Below are 18,847 nucleotides of genomic sequence, written 5' to 3' on the forward strand. Positions count from 1 at the left end.
GAACTCAAGTGGTGCAACTACTGAGCCTGTGCGCTCTGGAGCCTGTGCCACAACTAGAGAGAAGCCCGCACGCCAAAACAGAAGATCCCACATGCCACAACTTAGACCTGACACAGCCAAAAAAAAAGAAAAGAAATGTAGAAAGCTTAAGTCTCTGGGAATTCCCCCTTCCCAGAGATAACCACCATTAATGCTTTGATGCATATTTTTCCGGACTTTCCCCATCTTTCTCTCTTCTCTCTGAAAACCTAATCATCTCTTTTTAAAAAACGAGATTATTAATGTGAACACGATAATTTGTTTATATTCAGTTTTTCTCCTCTGACGATTTATTTTGAGTGAAATGAAGCCTTCTGAGCTGGGACATAGTCTTACATCCTGTTTTTTAATTAATTAATTTTTGGCTGCATTGGGTCTTCGTTGCTGCACACGGGCTTTCTCTAGTTGCAGCGAGCGGGGGCTACTCTTGGTTGTGGTGTGCGGGCTTCTCATTGCGGTGGCTTCTCTTGTTGCTGAGCACGGGTTCTAGGCGCACGGGCTTCACTAGTTGTGGTGCGTGGGCTCGGTAGTTGTGGCTCGCAGGCTCTAGAGCACAGGCTCAGTAGTTGTGACGCACAGGCTTAGTTGCTCCGTGGCATGTGGGATCTTCCCAGACCAGGACTTGAACCTGTGTCCCCTGCATTGGCAGGCGGATTCTTAACCACTGCACCACCAGCAAAGCCGTACATCCTGTTTATTTGTAAGTCTTTATTCTCCTGAGATGGCCCTTCCTTGAGGTTGTGTTTCTACCTTTTATTTTTGTTTATTTATTTCAGTTTTTGCGATATTGTATTTAGTCCTCTTGGCTGGCTTAATCACATTGTTGTTTTTGTTTTTTGGCCATGCCACGTGGCATGTGGGATCTTAGTTCCCTGACCAGGGATCGAACCCACACCCCCTACACTGGAAGTGCAGGGTCATAACCACTGGACTGCCAGGGAAGTCCCGATGGTGTTTCAACCTTTTAGGTCTCAGGTGATGTGGAGTGTGTGCCACAAGTACCCTCACCACCCCTGTGGTACAGCCCCTGGGGCACCTGCTTGCAGGTGCCCTTGTGTGACCGACATCCCAACTCAAATGTCCAGGAGGTCAGAGGTTGGGCCTGTGTGTTCACTGCTGTGTCCTCAGCACCTGGCGTGAGCTAGTTACGTGGGGTGCTGACGAAAAGCACATGCTATCTGGTAAAAACAGACATTTATTGAAGACTCAAGCACGTTAATATTTGGCATGTATCTAAAATTAATATCCTGGTGTTTTTCAGCTAGTGAGCCAGCGCCCCAGGAGCCCGCACCTTTCTTCCCGATTCAGAAGATACAGATAGATGAAAGAGAAGAGTTCGGCCCGCAGCTGCCTCCCGTCTTCTGCCCCAGTGAGTCGAGAGCTCCTTATGTCATCTTTTTGCATTGGGGCCAGAGTCTCCCCCAAGATAGGACAACTCTAACCACATTGTTCTGTCTGCCAACGTAATCCAGCATGAGGCTGACCAAATATATATGTTTGTTTCTAGTTTCTCCGTTCTCAGCCATGTTTGGAAAATCAGTGCTTCCACCTGTGCCTAAATGATAGGTGTTGCTTTTCAGCCTTAGAGTCCTTTGATATTTTTTTTAACTTTTTAACAGATAGGGCCCTAAGTATCTCAAACTTTGTCATGTATAGAGATAAAAAAGTAAAAATCTAGGGCACAAAGATGGGATAGGAATTGTAGGGAGAAGGATATTCTGAGACTTCTTTATACTTTGGCTAATGCAGCAAATAAAACTAATCCTTTCAGAAGTAAGTACAACTCATCCTCCTCCCGCAATATCTGTTAACAACTTCTGTTCAGTGCCAGCTTAAACTGACATCTCATGTTAAAATGTTTAGACTGGTTGGCATCTCGTTGAAAGCTGAGTTAACAAACATCTGATAATAGGGCCCAGATACAGAAATGACATAAAATTCTATTATGTACTTTATAGTTTCCTGTAGTGCCCACATGTGCATAGTGGCTTGGTTAATTAACCCAGCCTTCAAAGAGATGAAAGCAGAGAGGAGTCAAATGTGTGAAGTTTTGAAAAATTGTGGTGAATGTATTTCTCATTTGTGTAATTGTTCAGATCTTTAGTTTAAAATAAGTGTCGGCACTTGAAAGCTAAGTTAGTTATGCCCATTTCCCAGATGGTTCTTGATAACCTTGTAATAGTTGATAACTTAATTTGGTCTATGGGCTATTTTCCAAAAACTAGCATCAAAAAAAAAAAAAAAGTTTGGGGAGGTCAACCTGGGAAACATTTGACCAAACTGTAGGACTAGAAAATTGCAGGCATTGGTTAACTGGGTTTGGGAAATAAACCATACTCCTGAAATACCTCGGAATTTTTCTTTAGGTAGAAAAAAGTTGATTTAATGACTTACACTGTTTCTGCTATAGATAATTTTCTGCTGGTTTGATGACCTGGAAGTTAATGACCTATGAAAACGTTTTGGTCAGAATTTGGAGGTGGAGAAGTGGAGTGCATGCAACTTCTTTAGTCTTTTATTTTTTTTTTTAAATTTAATTTTATTTATTTTTTTATACAGCAGGTTCTTATTAGGTATCCATTTAATACATATTAGTGTATACATGTCAGTCCCAATCTCCCAATTCAACCCACCACCACCACCGCCACCCCTGCCACTTTCCCCCCTTGGTGTCCATATGTTTGTTCTCTACATCTATGTCTCTGTTTCTGCCATGTTTACTCATTTTTAATGATCAAGTACATTATTTTGTTTTGGTGCTAATTTTTTAGTGTTTCTGCTTATAAGACAAACTCACATGAAATGTGCTTTTGTAAAGGGTGGACGGTGTCACAGGGGCGGACAATTATGTGCCAGATTCTGGGCTATGGGATTCATGTGCACGGTCCCATCTAATCCCCTCTGTGTCCCCAAAAGGATAGGGATTCTTATTTTCCCCATTTTTCAGACAGGAAAACAGACTTGGAGAGGTTTAGCGACATGCCAAAGACCACAGACCTGCTGACAGAGCCAGATTCAGACTCTGGTCTATCTCTGAGTTTACCTGAGGATGTTAAATGACAGAAGGCTGGTAGGCATTCTGGTCTGACTTTATCTTCATCTGGCAGATAAGACTGTGGCCAGATCACTCTGGTCTTAGGTTGAGGTTTCTGGCAGTTTCTAAATATAGATCTACAACGTGATATGCTAATCTGCTTGTTTATCAGTGAGGCAGGGCAGGAGTTCTGCCTTAATGGTAAACATCTGTCTATGTCAGACTCCTAACTCAGTAATTTAGCTTTCTCTTCCCCTATAGTCTCTAAGTAATGTCTTTATTACATTCGTGTTTCAGATGCTCGTCAGAAACTTGAGGCACCTCTCAAAGAGAAACATAAAAAGAACAAAGAAAAACACAAGACCAAGAAAGAGCACAGACGGAAGAAAGAGAAGGTAACTTCTGGGTGTAGCAGGATCAGTGTGTGGGGTCAGACGCCCCTGCTTCTGTCGTCTAGACCAGCCTCCAGGGGTGACCCATGAAGCCAGTCAAGATGGAGGCCACAGGTCTCTCTACACCTTGACAGAAATGTTGATAGTCAATGGAAACCCTCGATTTTCAGAAAAACTTTTTTTCTTTTGCTTTGACCACATCGCACGTCATGCGGGATCTTCCCTGACCAGAGATCGAACCTGTGCCCCCTGCCATGAAGCACGGAGTCTAACCACTGGACCGCCAGGGAAGTCCTGTTTTTCTTTTAGACAGAATATCTTAATTTATTGAGTTCTACTTAAAATTTTTTTTTTTATTCATGAACATTAAAAAGTAGGAAAAAAGGACATTTAAATATCTTAGAGTTGAGAATTCCCTGGCGGTCCAGTGGTTAGGACTCGGGGCTTTCACTGTGGGGGCCAGGTTCAATCCCTGGTCGGGGAACTAAGATCCCGCAAGTTGCTCGGCCAAAAAAATAAATTAAATATCTTAGAGTAATGGTTGAGTATTAAATAACAGAATAGTTAATTACTGTGTTTAATAAAACAATTGTTTTTAATAAAATATTTAGATAATGAATAAAAACATTTGATATTGATTATCATTCCATATTAAAGGAAGATGTTAGTTTGCACATTTCTCAACTACTTTGTCATCATTACAAATAGAGATTTGGGTCTGTAGCTTGCCATTTGAAGTGATGGACACTTGAAGAACACTGTTGACACTGCTGTCTCAACATCCGTGTCTTCTTTTGAGTCATGGCACAGGCTTTTAATTCAGTTAATGTTAGTTAGTGCTGGGTACCCACAGTGATCTGGGTAGTAGTAGAATTGATTAGAAACAGTTCCTCTTTTGGCTACCTGAAAAAAGGATTCTTGAGCATGGAAGGTAAGAGAAGTTCTCCCGGAGTGAAAGGAAAGAAACTGGTGCCGACAGATTTGAAAACCAAACTCATGTGTTTCTCACCGGCATATGTGCTGTTCTCTGACCTTCTACCAGTTTCTTCTTTGTGCTTTTCCAGGGAGCTTGCCATCCTGATATGTGGTTTGTCACATATGGCTAAAGAAATGGAGCGGGCAGGTTCACGGGCGGGGGGGTGGGGGGACGGGGTCACCTTGGATGAGATGGGGGCTGAGTGTCATGATGGGGTCCTTCCTGTGCCTGCTTGGTTCTGCTGCGTCTGTCGCCAGAAGATCAATTCTGTGAGCATATGCGCGGTGGAGAGCGTGCCCAGTTGTGTGTCCTGGTCTGTCCCACACCAGGCTAAAGCTCCCCCAAGTGAAGTTTTTTGGTTTTGAATGACTCCAGCAACCAAATGCCTCATTAGCCTGCCACTGCGTGGAATTAGGAAGGGAAACACCCATTTGTTCTCCTTGATTTGTTTATTTATTTATTTCAGAAAAAGAAACACCGGAAGCACAAACACAAAGGCAAGCAAAAGAATAAAAAGTCAGAGAAAAGTAGTAGTTCCGAGAGTACGAACAGCAGTGACAGCCAGAGCGATGAAGAAGGGGCCGCAGACCTGTCACCCCAGGAGCTGCTGAGACGGTGGGCGATAGGAGACAGTAGGCTTTCAGAAACCCTCAGAGGCTCGTTGAAACCTTGCTGTGTTTGCATAGAGAGAAATGTCAGAAATGATAAATTTGTGCTTTTAACTCGTTTTTTAAAAAGTTAACTTTAATTGCATAAGTAATACGTAAATATATTATCATTGTGAAAATTCAGATCTTACAGATAAGGCTTGAAGTGGCCCGTGACCAATTCCCCAAATCTCTCTTCTCTCCACAGTAACCTCTGTCATCTGTTGCTTTGTAACTCTGAAGACTTTTTTGCACAGCCACACACACACACACACACACACACACACACACACACACACACACACACAGAGGTACATGTGCATTTTGTTGCACGTTTTTAATATAAATAATATAACTTTATGTAGCATAAATCTAGAGGAAATGAACATTTAGAAGGAATAAATATCACCTAATTGTTTCCACAAGTGGCTCTATCCATTTAAATTAGGAAAGCACCTTGTTATTACGTCAGTTACAAACAGCACAGAGATGTTTGCCAGCCTGATGGGTGAAGAATGGCATGTCATCTTCGTTGCATTTCCTGAATCAGTAATGAGGCTGAGCAGCTTTTCCTGTGTGTCTCAGCCTTTGCCATGGGCTCTTTTGTGAATAATGTGCTCCTGTCCTTTGCACAATATTCTGTTTTCTGTTAGATTTTTATACTGGTTTTTAGGTACTGTTTTTACTGCTTTTTAGGAATTTAAAAATAATTCTGGATAGTAATCCTTTGTGTTTTAGAGTGTTACCTGTTATATGACTTTTAACAATCTTTGTTGAACAGAAACTTTAGTTTTGGGAACACTCAGTTTTACAAATTTTTGTGTTGTTGTTGGTATGTTTTACATTTTGTCTTTTTAAGGCCTTCCCTAATGTAAGGTTTTGTATATATATATAGACTATTCTCATGCTTTTGTAGTTTTGTTTTGGTTTAACCTATTTGAATTGTTTTATTTTCCTTTTTTTGTGTGTGAACAGAGTAGGGTAGGCATCCAACTTACCTTTCTCCAGATAGATGGCCGGTTGTATTAGTGAGAGTGAGTAGGCGAGCTGCGATGAAAAGAAACCCTCTCAACCCACTGGCACAGCACAGTGGAGCATAAGTTAAATTGAGAAAGTTACTCAGGATCCCAGTTTGTTCCGCTCTAGAATGTGACCCTCAGAGGAGCCGAGGGGAACGGGTTGGAGGATGGTCTTGGAGGTTGTTATGGTCCTGCCTGGAAGTCGCTGTCTTCCCTTCCCCTCCAGCCCCCTGGCCAGAGCAGCTGGGTGGCCCTGCCCGGCCAGCACGGGACCAGGTAGGGCAAGTCCAGTCGTGGGCCCAGGGTGACGGGGGACATGGCAGGCGCAAGCCCTGGCCACTCGGCCCCACCGGTGCTCTGGGCTGTTAAGGGAGGTGTAGCTTGATCAGATTCTAAATGCCTGTGCCCATGTGGATCGGTTCCTGGATTCTCTGTTCTGGTTTCTTAGCCATTTTTTTTTTTTTTTTGCGGTACGCAGGCCTCTCACTGTTGTGGCCTCTCCCGTTGCGGAGCACAGGCTCCGGACGCGCAGGCCCAGCAGCCATGGCTCACGGGCCCAGCTGCTCTGCGGCATGTGGGATCTTCCCGGACCAGGGCACGAATCCGTGTCCCCTGCATCGGCAGGCGGACTCTCAACCACTGCGCCACCAGGGAAGCCCCCAGTTTTCTATTTTTTCATCCGCCCTCTTTTAATTACTCTGGCCTTATAGTATATTTTGCCATCTGGAAAGACAAGTGCCGCTGCCTTGTCCTTTTTCATTTATTTCTTTAGAATGGACAGGACCTTCTCATGGTTCAGAAACAATACGGATATGAGCATTTCAGTTTAATCCAGAGCCCCCTGAAGCGGCTGTGTTGATTCATGTTTCCCTTTCCTCATGGCATGTGCCAGTGGTGATAGGGACGGGCCAGGCACTGTGAGGCACACCATGGGTGTGGGCTCGTTTAATCCTCACATAAGGCTGTGACTTGTGTCCCCTCCTCTCACAGGCGGGGAAAGCAAGGCCCAGGGAGGCCCACTGACCCTCACCAACACCTGATATTTTCGCCCTTGACCGTTTGGGGCCATGTGATGAGTCATTCCTGCGGGGAGGCATTTGCGCTTGCACACGTGGAAGCCCCTCAGTGCCCATCGGGAGGGTGTGGGCTGAGCACAGCAGTCAGAAAATGTGGGCAGGTAGCTGTGTGCTGACTTGCGTCTAAAACTTAACCATTTAGAGACCAGAAGCTGCAGAACAGCGTATATGCCTGGTACTGTTGTCACCAGGCCTTTGGATTTCCCCGCATGCACATGTATGTACATCCTTGCATAGAAAAGGGCTGGAGGGGTTCTTACACCCCTGAGAGCACTTATCTCTGAGGCGGGGGACTGGGATAGAGGGAATGCAGCGTCTGAGGTGTGACATGTATTTAAATATTACTCTCGTGGTTGCTAAAGGTATAGTTTCCATAGCCCCTCACCCCTAAGCTTCCTAGGTTCTCCCCAGGGAGCCTGGAGGGGGCCCTCTCCATCTTTTGTGCCTCACTCCACTCTGTGTATTACCTGTCTGCATCTGTCTCCTGCAAGGGGCATTTTGAGGGTCACGACCACATGGGTCTTACTTGCATCCCCAGCGCCTGGCTGAGGTCTCACTCTTGTCAAGGGCCCCTGCTGCTTTCCTTCAGTGACAGCACAGCCTAGTTCTGGATGGACTTGCAGTCTGCCCCCTCCATCCCCTCCCCAGGAGACACTGATCTTCCTGCTGTCCCTGTAAGTTAGCTTTGCCCATTCTAGAATTTCACAGACGTGGAAACATACAGTTAATTACACTCTTTAGTGCATTCACACTGTAAGTTCCCAGCTCCGTGCGTGTTCACTCCCTGAACATACCTAGAGCAAGGAATAAACCAGCACTCCAGAAGCCCCTCCCACTTAGCATCCCCACCCCCGCCCCCCAGAGGTAACCACTCTGGCTTCTGTCACCGCTGATCACTCTTGCCTGTGTTTCACATTTATTTAAGGGACCCATGTACTATGAACTCTTGCATCTGGCTTGTGAGATTCCTCTGTATTGGTGTAGCAGCAGCTGGTTCGTTCTCATTGCCATAGAGTATTCCTTTATGGGATACACCGCAGAGTATTCATCTGTTCCGTTGTTGGGGGCATTTGGTTTTCCACTTAGGGGCTATAGAGCGCGAATCTGGAGTCATTGTGACCCAGCTCTTCTTGATGAGTAGAGCCACCGTGAACATTCTTGTGTGCACGAAGCTGAGATTTAAGACTAACGGCTCAGGAGCTTTTGGCCCTGGAGCAAACATGGTTTTGTTTTTTGTTTTTTTAGTTCCTTCCAAAGGTCATACAGGAGATAGGTGTGTGCAACCAGGATTGGAACTTGCTTTTATAAATGGGTCTTAATATGAGGTGTGGAGGAGTGAGTCTCTCTGTGTGTCTTGGGGGGAACAGAATCTTAAGAGTGCGGATTAAACGGTACTTTCTTTCATGGTGTGGGTCATCCTCTGTATTTTGTGCCACTTTGGCTCAGGGAGAGGCCTGGCATTCTTCTCCCCTGCTGAACTGTCTGGTTTTTCTGTTTGTATCTAACTTTCCTCCTCTCTCTCTTTTATTTCCTTTTCTAGGCTGAAGCGTCTTCCACTAAGAAGGCAGTAATTGAATTCTGCCCTGGCCTGTCCCAGTACCAGATCTCCTCCAGGATGGAAGTTCATTGGTCACTCAGTTAATAGATTGTACAGATTGTATTTATATGTAAATTTTTGCTGTAAAATAATTTTTTTTTAAAACCTTGACATTTCAAAGCTTGCCTTGGAAGGTTGCTGAAATTTCTATTTTTAACTTCTTTTAGTGTCAGAGGAAAAAACTCAGACTGTACAGTTTAATTAAAATGAAATTTTTCTGTTTTTTTCTTGATTTTTCATTTCCTGAAACTTTAAAAAAGAAATGAAAAGCAAAGGCTTTTCTCTGGTTTTGTTGTGAAGAAAGCCAGGTTCAGATAAGGACAGCCTGACTTACTTAAGGACCCGTGTGGGAGGGAGGTGGTCGCTTTCGCATGTTTTCCTGGGGAGTGTGGTTCCTCCCTCGTGGTTGGTGCTGGTGGCCAGGAGCCAAGTGGGCAGCACAGTACCAGGATGCTGGCAGGTGGCCTCAGCCTCTCGGGGTAGATGCCACCAAAGTGTCTGAGAAAAGCACTGGGACCAAGAGTGGAAGAGTGCGCCCACACCCTGGGTCACACAAGCTCCAGGTCTTTGCACTGCAGCCCTGGGTCCCTGCGCTGAGGCTGCCTCATCTGCCCAGATGAGACCTTTAGAAAAAGTAGAGTGCAGAGGTTTTTTTCTATTATCAAAGTAACATCGTAGAAAAATCAGAATTGTAAAAGGAGGAAGAAGGAAGAAAATCATTTCTACTTCTACCTGCCAGGGTTGACAACCCTTGCTCTTTTGTTGTAATTCCATGCAGTCATTTTCTAGCATTGAGTCTGCCCCCGGACAAGACGTGACTTTTTTTTTTTTTAAGTGTTTTTTTAAAAATTAATTAATTAATCTATTTTTGGCTGTGTTGGGTCTTCGTTGCTGCGCGCAGGCTTTCTCTAGTTGCGGTGAGTGGGGGCTACTCTTCGCTGCCGTGCACGGGCTTCTCATTGCGGTGGCATCTCTTGTTGTGGAGCACGGGCTCTAGGTGCATGGGCTTTAGTAGTTGTGGCTCGTCAGGCCCTAGAGCTCAGGCTCAGTAGTTGTGGCGCACTGGCTTAGTTGCTCCGCGGCATGTGGGATCTTCCGGGACCAGGGATCGAACCTGTGTCCCCGCTTAGGCAGGCGGATTCTGTACCACCAGGGGAGTTCCAAGAGGTGACATTTTGTTCTTTGGTATTTCATTGGCATTATGACAGGTGTTTCCCTCACGTGCTTCTATATTTTGTGTACCTACCCCTAACAGCTGCATCTTAATTAATCCTGGGCACATTCTATAATTTATGGACCGTTTCTCTGTTGTTGACGGTGAAGTGGGTTGGCCAGGAGGCCCCTACAAAGGCAGAAGACACAGATCATTCCGGGAGGCGGAGCCAGGAAGACCCTAAGCGAGGCCGCGAGGATGGGGCCGCCGGTTTCACACACTTGGCCATTTTTCTGTGGCTAACCGTATTGGGCGTTGAGCGGAAGCAGCGAGATCTCCGGGCTCAGGAAGGGCGCGCGGGTCCTAAGGTGGGGCGCGGGCGCGTGGCGCCACCGTTCGTGGCCAGGCCGGGCTCCGAGATGGCCTCCCAGCCCCCGGGCGCCCCCAGCTCCGCAAAAGCCCTGGACCAGGACGGGAAGACAGCGCTCCGGAGAAGTAACGTGCAGCTGTCCTCGCTCCACATCCGCGACGGTGCGCATCGGCCCCGCAAGCTGCCCTGGGTAGCCCTGGTCAGGGCCTGCGGCCGCTTCAAGCTCTTGCTCTTGGAGGCGCGGCGGGGCCGGCTGCTGTCCTCGCTTAACCCCCTGGCCGTGGGCAATGACTTGCCACCGCCGAAGAAGCACTGGATGCCTGAGAAGGCAGCGTTCTGGGGCGACCAGGAACCCCTCTCCAAGGTCAGAACCGCCCCCAGGGGGAGGGGGTGTGGCTTGTTCCCAACAGGTGCGGAGAGCTCAAGAGCCGGCAAGGGGGCCTGGGAGGGAGCCATCTGGCTTGCTAGGCCTGGGCCCAGCCCCCTGCCCCAGGCACACCTAGTGGGCAGAGTGACTGCCGGGGGGCGGGGGCAGCTGGAGGAGAGGCTGGGTGGCCCAGGGAAACCATCCTGGGGGAGGGGAACCCTACCCAACTGAGACCCTGTGGGCTCCGGCTGAGCCTCCCAAATGTCCCCATGGTGACACTCCCAAGTGCATGCCTGGGGTCAGTGAGGGAGCCCTGTCACCCACGAAACAGCACTAGAAGCAACAGAAAACTTAGAAGAATAATAATACAGAAATAAAACCCCCCAAACACTACTTAGTATTCTAAATGATATTTGAGAGACAATGCATTGATGAAAAGAAGGCCGGTGGCTGGGAAGAAGAAATAATCTGTGAACAGAGAGAAGTCTTGGGGATGAAAAAGAGGATTTCCAGACGAAGATCCTCCATGGAGGCTTTCAAATCAGAGCAGAGAACTGGAACCGAAAATTAGAAAACAAGCTCGTGGGATTCTCTGAGAACTCAGAGAAAAAATATAAAGGAACAATAATTATGAGAGAAAAGAGAAGAGGAAGGCAGGGGAGATGCAGAAGAGCCAGTAAATGTATGAGGTATTGGGGTGGGGGGAGGGGGCAGGAGGAGGAAAGAAATGCAGAAGGGAACAGTGAAACCTCCCTGGGCCGAAGAAAGACTGGAGCGCTCATGTGGAAAGACATAGTCAAGGCTTCCCTGGTGGCGCAGTGGTTGAGAGTCTGCCTGCCGATGCAGGGGACGCGGGTTCGTGCCCCAATCCGGGAAGATCCCACATGCCGCGGAACGGCTGGGCGCGTGAGCCATCGCCGCTGAGCCTGCGCGTCCGGAGCCTGTGCTCCGCAACGGGAGAGGTCACAGCAGCGAGAGGCCCGCGTACCGCAAAAAAAAAAAAAAAAAAGAAAAGACATAGTCAAGTTCACTGCAAGATTGGAGTGAAATAAAACCTACAAGTGGTGAATGCCTGCACTGCAAGGATAGGAGCAAGGCTGTCCCTTTTCCAATGCAGATGGAAAAGCCTGCGATCAGGCTGAGATGGAGGCTTCTCCAGCTGTCAGAGGACCTCAGAGCTGAGTCCACAACTGGGCCTGCCGAATGGCTGACTGTCTCGGCCAGGCCACCACAGGGGTGCATTGGGGTCTCCATGCGGAAGTCTGTTGGAAGAGAAAGCAGTGTGTGCCAGTGCTTTCCTTGCTTTTATTTGTGACAGTTATTCTGATTTTTAAGTAAAATTAAAGGAGAGCATAGGAGTTGTATTTTATTTCTGTTCTCCATAGAATACCCCCAAGATCCAAATTCAATAGATAAAAAAGGTTTGTGGGCATTTTTTGTTTTTACAATTGTCTCCCCATGGACATAGTGTGTTCTCTATGTGGTTGCCAAGGGGGAGGGAGGGTGGGGGAGGGATGGATTTGGGATTATATATAGAAATGAATCACTTTGCTGTACACCAGAAACTAACACTGTAAATCAACTATACTTCAATAAAATAAATTTTTAAAAAGAGTCTCCCTAGCACCCCCCCCCCAACTACCCTCTTTCCCTCTATGGAGGCAACAAATGTTTCTAGTTTCCTCTGCATCCTTACAGAGATATTTTATGCACATACCAGCACATACATGTATATTCTGACCCCTCTGTTTTTTTTACATAAATGGAAGCATACCTTAGACCTCTTCTGCACCTAGTTTTTAAACTTTTTTAAAATTTATTTTAGAGATCTTTCCATATTTAAAAAAATATATATATTTATTTATTTTGGCTGCACGGGGTTTTAGTTGCGGCATGCAGGATCTTAGTTGTGGTAGGCATGCGGGATCTAGTTCCCCCGACCAGGGATCGAACCTGAACCCAGGCCGCCTACGTTGGGAGCGCGGAGTCTTACCCACTGGACCACCAGGGAAGTCTCGAGGTCTCTCCATATTAGTAAGGAAACAGCTTCCTTGTTCTTTTTTTGTGGCGAGTATTCCATTGGCTGGCTGCCCCCTGATGGATTTAACCAGTCTTGGGTGCATGCACATTCTGGTGGCTTAAGATTTTTTTTGGCCTGGGGTTTTTATGATCCATTAGGTTAACAGAAGTTGAGAAGTTATATAAAGCTCTGGGATAAAAGTATTCTTTTCTGTGGTGGACTGGCCGAGACAGCCATTCGACAGGCCCAGTATATAGAGAAAAGTATACGTAAAGTATTCTCTGCCTGGCCAAACTGTCGGTCCCTGACAAAGCCAACAAAAGGACATTTTCTTCAGAGCTGCAAAAACTCAGAAAGGATGCCTCTCTTTGAGGAAAAAGTTACTCAAGGGAATACTGTGGCAAACAACAAAAAGTCAGAATTAAGAACTGGAGTAAGAAAAAGCGGCTTAGAATAAACGGGGGAGCAGTGACTGAAAACGGTACACCTTGGACGTGTTTATACAGCAAGGTTAATGCAGTTGTTTAGCTCAGTGAAAATGTTAAGTTATCTTTTGAAGTGAAGGTTCACAATGCAAGAATAATAATGTTCCAGGTGATTTCATCCAACAATCCGAGATGGTTTGCTAAAGAACATTCTCAATGATAATTCTTGTTTTTTTTTTTTTTTTTTTGGTACGCGGCCTCTCACTGTTGTGGCCTCTCCCATTGCGGAGCACAGGCTCCGGACGCGCAGGCTCAGCGGCCGTGGCTCACAGGCCCAGCCGCTCCGCGGCATGTGGGATCTTCCCGGACCGGGGCACGAACCCGCGTCCCCTGCATCGGCAGGCGGACTCTCAACCACTGCGCCACCAGGGAAGCCCCTCAATGATAATTCTTCATTCTTGGCCTTTAAACAAGGCACATTCACACATGGATGTGTCACAAATTTTAAAAATAATTGGCTCAAAACCTCTCCTTGGCTCCCTGGCACATTTAAGAGGAAGTCAGGAGATCTGACCATGACCTTCCAAGCCATTTCGGCTCTACCTCATCTCTCTCTTCTTCCATCTGACTTGCTGACGTTCAAGCCCGTCTGTCCGGCCTCCGGTGTCCTCGTTTTGTCCCCCTCCCCCAGAGGGGGCGGACGTCTCTCCCTGCCCTCGGTCTAAAGCAGCGCTCACCTGGCTCTGGCCCTAACCTGGCATCGCGTGCCGCCTGTGCAGTGGCTGCCCCATCTCCCACCCTGGCCCCTGGGAGCAGGAGCCCGCCAAGCGCACTCCTGGTCTGGGGTCTTTGCTCCCCGGTTCCTGCTGCACCGCGGCACCGCGATCAAGGCCCGGTCAGGGAGGCGCAGGCAGATTTGTAGAACGCTACATATACCTAAACAAGAGCTCACATGTTTTGCTTTTACAAACATCGGACTGTCTTCTATATGCTAGTTTTGTTAGGGCCTCGGACAATGTACCTAGAGTACCAGAGTGTGGAACTTCTCTGCGTGGCTCCTGGGGCTCCCTCTCCATAATGCACCCCAAAAGTACTCTGCCCAGAAAGGTCCGGAAGGGGGTGGAGGGATTTCCCCGCTCTTGATGTTTTCCCATACCAAAGTTCTGTTTTTGTGATGAGAAAAAGAACGAAGCCCCGAGAGCTATGCCTCGAGGCAGAGACAGCTGCAGAGCAGGGAACTGAGGATCGGCTGTCTCGACCCCAAGGCGCAGGCTTTGGTGGTGGAGCCTGGAGCAGACCACTGACCGGGTCTCGTCCTGGGCCCCGCAATCGGCCTGGGCTGCTGACAGCCTGCATTCCAGGCCCCGCCCCCTGACCCGCCCCCCCGCCCCGCGCCTGCCAGGCCCCGCCCCCTGACCCGCCCCACGCCCGCCGCCTGGCTCGGTTTGCCTGCGTCCCCTGGCGGCCCAGCCCCGACCTGGCGCCTCGCATCTGGTCTGCTGGCGGCCCAGTTCCTGTCCCACCTCTCCCAGCTACCCAGAGCCGAAGGGCCGTCTCACTCCCGCCTTCCCACAGCCCCGTGTTCCCCACAACCCCGAAACCGCTCCCCTACCCTAGACCCCCGCCTCCCCTCATCCCTGCACCTCGGACTTTACTCGCCTCACGCCAACCTTGTCCCCCCATACTGGCGGCAGAGCCTCAGATCCCTCCTCCCAGCGCTGTCAACTTAAAGAAAAATGCACAGTGTAAAGTTACCAGTTCACTTTTATTCCTGGACCTTACTGCAGACTGTAGCATGGGAGACAACCTCTCGGATAGCTCTGAGGGACGGCTCCAGAGAGGTAAGGGAGGAGCCAGGGTATATGAACATTTTGCTGGGAAAAACATGCAGTCAAGCATAGAAAGCTTACTGTTGATCACAAAGAACAGACATCCCAAGTTAATGATTTTAGTGCTTTTCTGTGTATGGGAAGAAGATGGAAAAACTGGGATCATTTAAATGTTCCTTAAATACGCGTCTTAACCATGTAGGAGCTGGTGTACCCAAAGCACAGAATGCTTCCTGTTTTTCTCTGTCTTGAATTCCCCTCAGGTGCACTGTCTGTGGGCCACTGCAGTGGCTAATGGGTTGGTCTTTGTAGAACTGGAAGAGCAGGCAACATTTTTTTTCTTTGCAGTACCCCTACATCCTGGACACCTCCCTACCCCCTGTGCTGATATTAGTAATTTGTGTTCTCTCTCTTTTTTTCTTAGCCTGGCTAGAGGCTTATCAATTTTATTGATCTTTTTAAAGAGTCAGCTTTTGTATTAATTGATTTTCTCTATTGATTTCCTGTTTCCAATTTCACTGAGTTATGCTGCAATTCCTAGTATTTTTTTTCTCCTACTTCTTTTGGATTTAATTTGCTCTTCTTTTTCTGTTTTCTTAAGGTGGAAGTTTATATGATTGATTTTAGATTTTCCTTCTTTTTTCATGTATGCATTCAATGCTATAAATTTCCCTTTAAGCACTACTTTCACTGCATCCCACAAAGTTTGGTAAGTTGTATTTTCATTTTTGTCTAGTTCAAAATATGTTAAAACTTTAAAATTTTTATTTATTTATTTTTGGCTGCATTGGATCTTCGTTGCGGTGCACGGGCTTCTCTCATTGCGGTGGCTTCTCTTGTTGCAGAGCCAGGCTCTAGGTGCGCGGGCTTCAGTAGTTGCAGAGCGCAGGCTCAGTAGTTGTGGCTCACTGGCTCTGGAGTGCAGGCTCAGTAGTTGTGGCTCACTGACTCTGGAGCGCAGGCTCAGTAGTTGTGGCGCACGGGCTTAGTTGCTCCACGGCATGTGGGATCTTCCGGGACCAGGGCTTGAACCTGTGCCCCCTGCATTGGCAGGCAGATTCTTAACAACTGGTGCCACCAGGGAAGTCCCAAAATACGTTAAAACTTCTCTTGAGATTTCTTCTTTGGCCCATGTGTCATTTAGAAGTGTTAGTCTCCATGTATTTTGGTATATCCCAACCATCTTTCTGTTATTGAGTTCTCGTTTAATTCCATTGTATTCTGAGAGCAGACATTGTATGATTTCTGTTCTTTAGAATTTGTTAAGGTGTGTTTTATGGCCTAGAACGTGGTCTATATTGGTGAATATTCCATATGAGTTTGGGGAGAACATGTATTCTGCTATTGTTGGATGAAGCAGTCCATAAATGTTTATTATATCCAGTTGATTGATATTGTTGAATTCCTCTGTATTCTTACTAATTTTATGCCTGTTGGATCTGTCCATTTCTCATAGAGAGGTGCTGAAATCTCCAACTATGATAGTGGACTCATCAATTTCTCTTTGCAAGTTTAGTAGTTTGTGCCTCACATAGTTTGATGCTCTGGTGTTCAGCACATGCACATTAAGGATTACCATATCTTCTTGGAGAATTGACCTTTTTATCATTATGTAATGTCCCTCTTTAGCCCTGATAAATTTTCTTGCTGTGAAGTCTGCTCTGTCTGAAATTTTTGATAGTGTTAGTATGGTATATTTTTCTTCATCCATTTACTTTTAATCTATATGTGTCTTTATATCTAAAGTGGGTTTCTTGTAGACAACATATTGTTGGGTCTTGTTTTTTGATCCACTCTGACAGTCTCTATCTATTAATTGGTGCATTTAGACCATTCAAAGCAATTGTTGATATAGTTAGATTAATAACTACCATATTTGTCACTGTTTTTTATTTGTTGCCCTTGTTTTTTTATTTTTTTTTGGCCGTGCCACGCGGCTTGCACAATCTTAGTTCCCTGACCAGGGATTGAACCCATGCCCCCTGCATTGGAAGCACAGAGTCTTAACTGCTGGACCTCCAGGGAAGTCCCTGCCCTTTGCAGTTTTAATTGAGTATTTTATGTGATTTCATTTTCTCTCCTTTCTTAGCATATCAGATGTACCTCTTTTTTACTTTTTAAAGTGGTTGCCCAAGAGCTTGCATTTATAGTTTACATTTATAGTTAATTCAAGTCTACTTTCAATAGCCCTATACCACTTAATGGGTAGTGTGGGTACCTTAAAGTAACAAAATATTTCTAATTCCTCCCTCTTGACCCTTTCATTGCTGTCATTTATTTCATATATACATATATATGTAGTTGCTATTATTATTTTGAACAAACTATTATCTGTTAGATCAATTAGGAATAAGAACAATTAAAATATTTCTTTTACCTTCACTTTTCTCTTTTTTTGATGCTCTTCCTTTCTTTATGAAGATCTGAGTTTCTGACCTATGTCATTTTCCTCCTCTCTAAAGAACTTTTAACGTTTCTCTCAAGGGGGATCTACTGGTAACAAGTTTCCTCAGTTTTTGTTTGTCTGAGGAAGTCTTTATTTCTCCTTTACTTTTGAAGGATAATTTTGCAGGATACAAATTTCTAGGTTGGTGATATTTTTCTCTCAATACTTAAAATATTTCAGTCTATTCTTTTAAAAATATTTATTTATTTATTTTTGGCTGTGTTGGGTCTCCGTTGCTGCGTGCAGCGAGCAGGGGCTACTCTTCGTTGCGGTGCACAGACTTCTCATTGCGGTGGCTTCTCCTGTTGCGGAGCACAGGCCTTAGGTGCGCAGGCTTCAATAGTTGTGGCACGTGAGCTCAGAGGTTGTGGCGCACAGGCTCAGCCGTTGTGACGCACAGGCTCAGCCGTTGTGGCACACGGGCCTAGTTGCTCCGCGGCATGTGGGATCCTCCCAGACCAGGGCTCGAACCCGTGTCCCCTGCATTTGCAGGCAGACTCTCAACCACTGTGCCACCAGGGAAGTCCCCAGTCTCTTCTTACTTGCATGGTTTCTGAGGAGAAGCTGGATGTCAGGCTTATCTTTGCTCCTCTATAGGTAAGGTGTTTTTTCCTCTCGTTTCTTTCAGCATTTTTTTTTTTTTTTTTTTTTCTGTATGCAGACCTCTCACTGTTGTGGCCTCTCCCGTTGCAGAGCACAGCCTCCGGACACGCAGGCTCAGCGGCCATGGCTCACGAGCCTAGCCGCTCCGCAGCATGTGGGATCTTCCCAGACCGGGGCACGAACCCGTGTCCCCTGCATCGGCAGGCGGACTCTCAACCACTGTGCCACCAGGGAAGCCCCTGCCCCTTTTCTTGATTGGGCTGTTTGTTTTGTTTTTGTTGTTGAGTCCTGTGAGCTGTTTGTATATTTTGGAAATTAAGCTCTTGTCAGTTGCAGCTTCATTTGCAAATATTTTCTCCTACTCCATAGGTTGTCTTTTCATTTTGTTTATGGTTTTCTTTGCTGCATAAAAGCTTATAAGTTTGATTAGGTCCTATTTGGTTATTTTTGCTTTTACTTCTTTTGCCTTGGGAGTCTGACCTAAGAAAACATTGCTATGATTTACATCAGAGAATGTTTTGCCTATGTTCTCTTCTATGAGTTTTATGCTGTCATGTCTTATATTTAAGTCTTTAAGCCATTGTGAGTTTATTTTTTGTGTATGGTGTGAGAGGGAGTGGTCTAACTTCATTGTTTTACATGTAACTGTCCAGCTTCCCCACGCTACTTGCTGAAGAGAATGTTTTTTCTCCATTGTATATTCTTGCCTCCTTTGTTGAAGATTACTTGACCATAGGTGTGTGGTGTTTCCAATCTTTGATTATTATGAATAATATTTCTATGAATGCCCATGTTCAAGTTTTTATGTGGACATTTGGTTTCATTTTTCTTAGGTAAAAACCTAGGAGTAAAGT

At 46.2% G+C, this 18,847-nt stretch overlaps 2 protein-coding genes across 5 annotated transcripts in view; both read left to right on the forward strand.

Moving 5' to 3' along the window:
* The window catches only part of GPATCH1 (G-patch domain containing 1), a 43,668-nt gene extending 34,666 nt beyond the window's left edge, over positions 1 to 9,002 (forward strand). For 3 of the 4 annotated variants that reach the window (XM_027079338.1, XM_027079335.1, XM_027079337.1), the window contains 4 exons: positions 1,301 to 1,408; positions 3,371 to 3,468; positions 4,908 to 5,056; positions 8,724 to 9,002. In XM_027079338.1, the coding sequence (XP_026935139.1) occupies positions 1,301 to 1,408; positions 3,371 to 3,468; positions 4,908 to 5,056; positions 8,724 to 8,754 (386 nt within the window). In that variant the 3' untranslated portion in view covers positions 8,755 to 9,002. The remainder of the gene's footprint in view (positions 1 to 1,300; positions 1,409 to 3,370; positions 3,469 to 4,907; positions 5,057 to 8,723) is intronic. The other variant, XM_027079336.1, reaches the window with a different exon arrangement.
* An 861-nt stretch (positions 9,003 to 9,863) lies between these two features.
* The window catches only part of WDR88 (WD repeat domain 88), a 37,442-nt gene continuing 28,458 nt past the window's right edge, over positions 9,864 to 18,847 (forward strand). The window contains exon 1 of the mRNA XM_027079340.1: positions 9,864 to 10,667. Coding sequence (XP_026935141.1) covers positions 10,353 to 10,667 — 315 coding nt within the window. The 5' untranslated portion in view covers positions 9,864 to 10,352. The remainder of the gene's footprint in view (positions 10,668 to 18,847) is intronic.

The sequence above is a fragment of the Aethalodelphis obliquidens genome, unplaced genomic scaffold (genome assembly GCF_003676395.1).
Source record: "Aethalodelphis obliquidens isolate GAN/ISIS:26980383/991018 unplaced genomic scaffold, ASM367639v1 scaffold43, whole genome shotgun sequence".
Classification (NCBI taxonomy): Eukaryota; Metazoa; Chordata; class Mammalia; order Artiodactyla; family Delphinidae; genus Aethalodelphis; species Aethalodelphis obliquidens.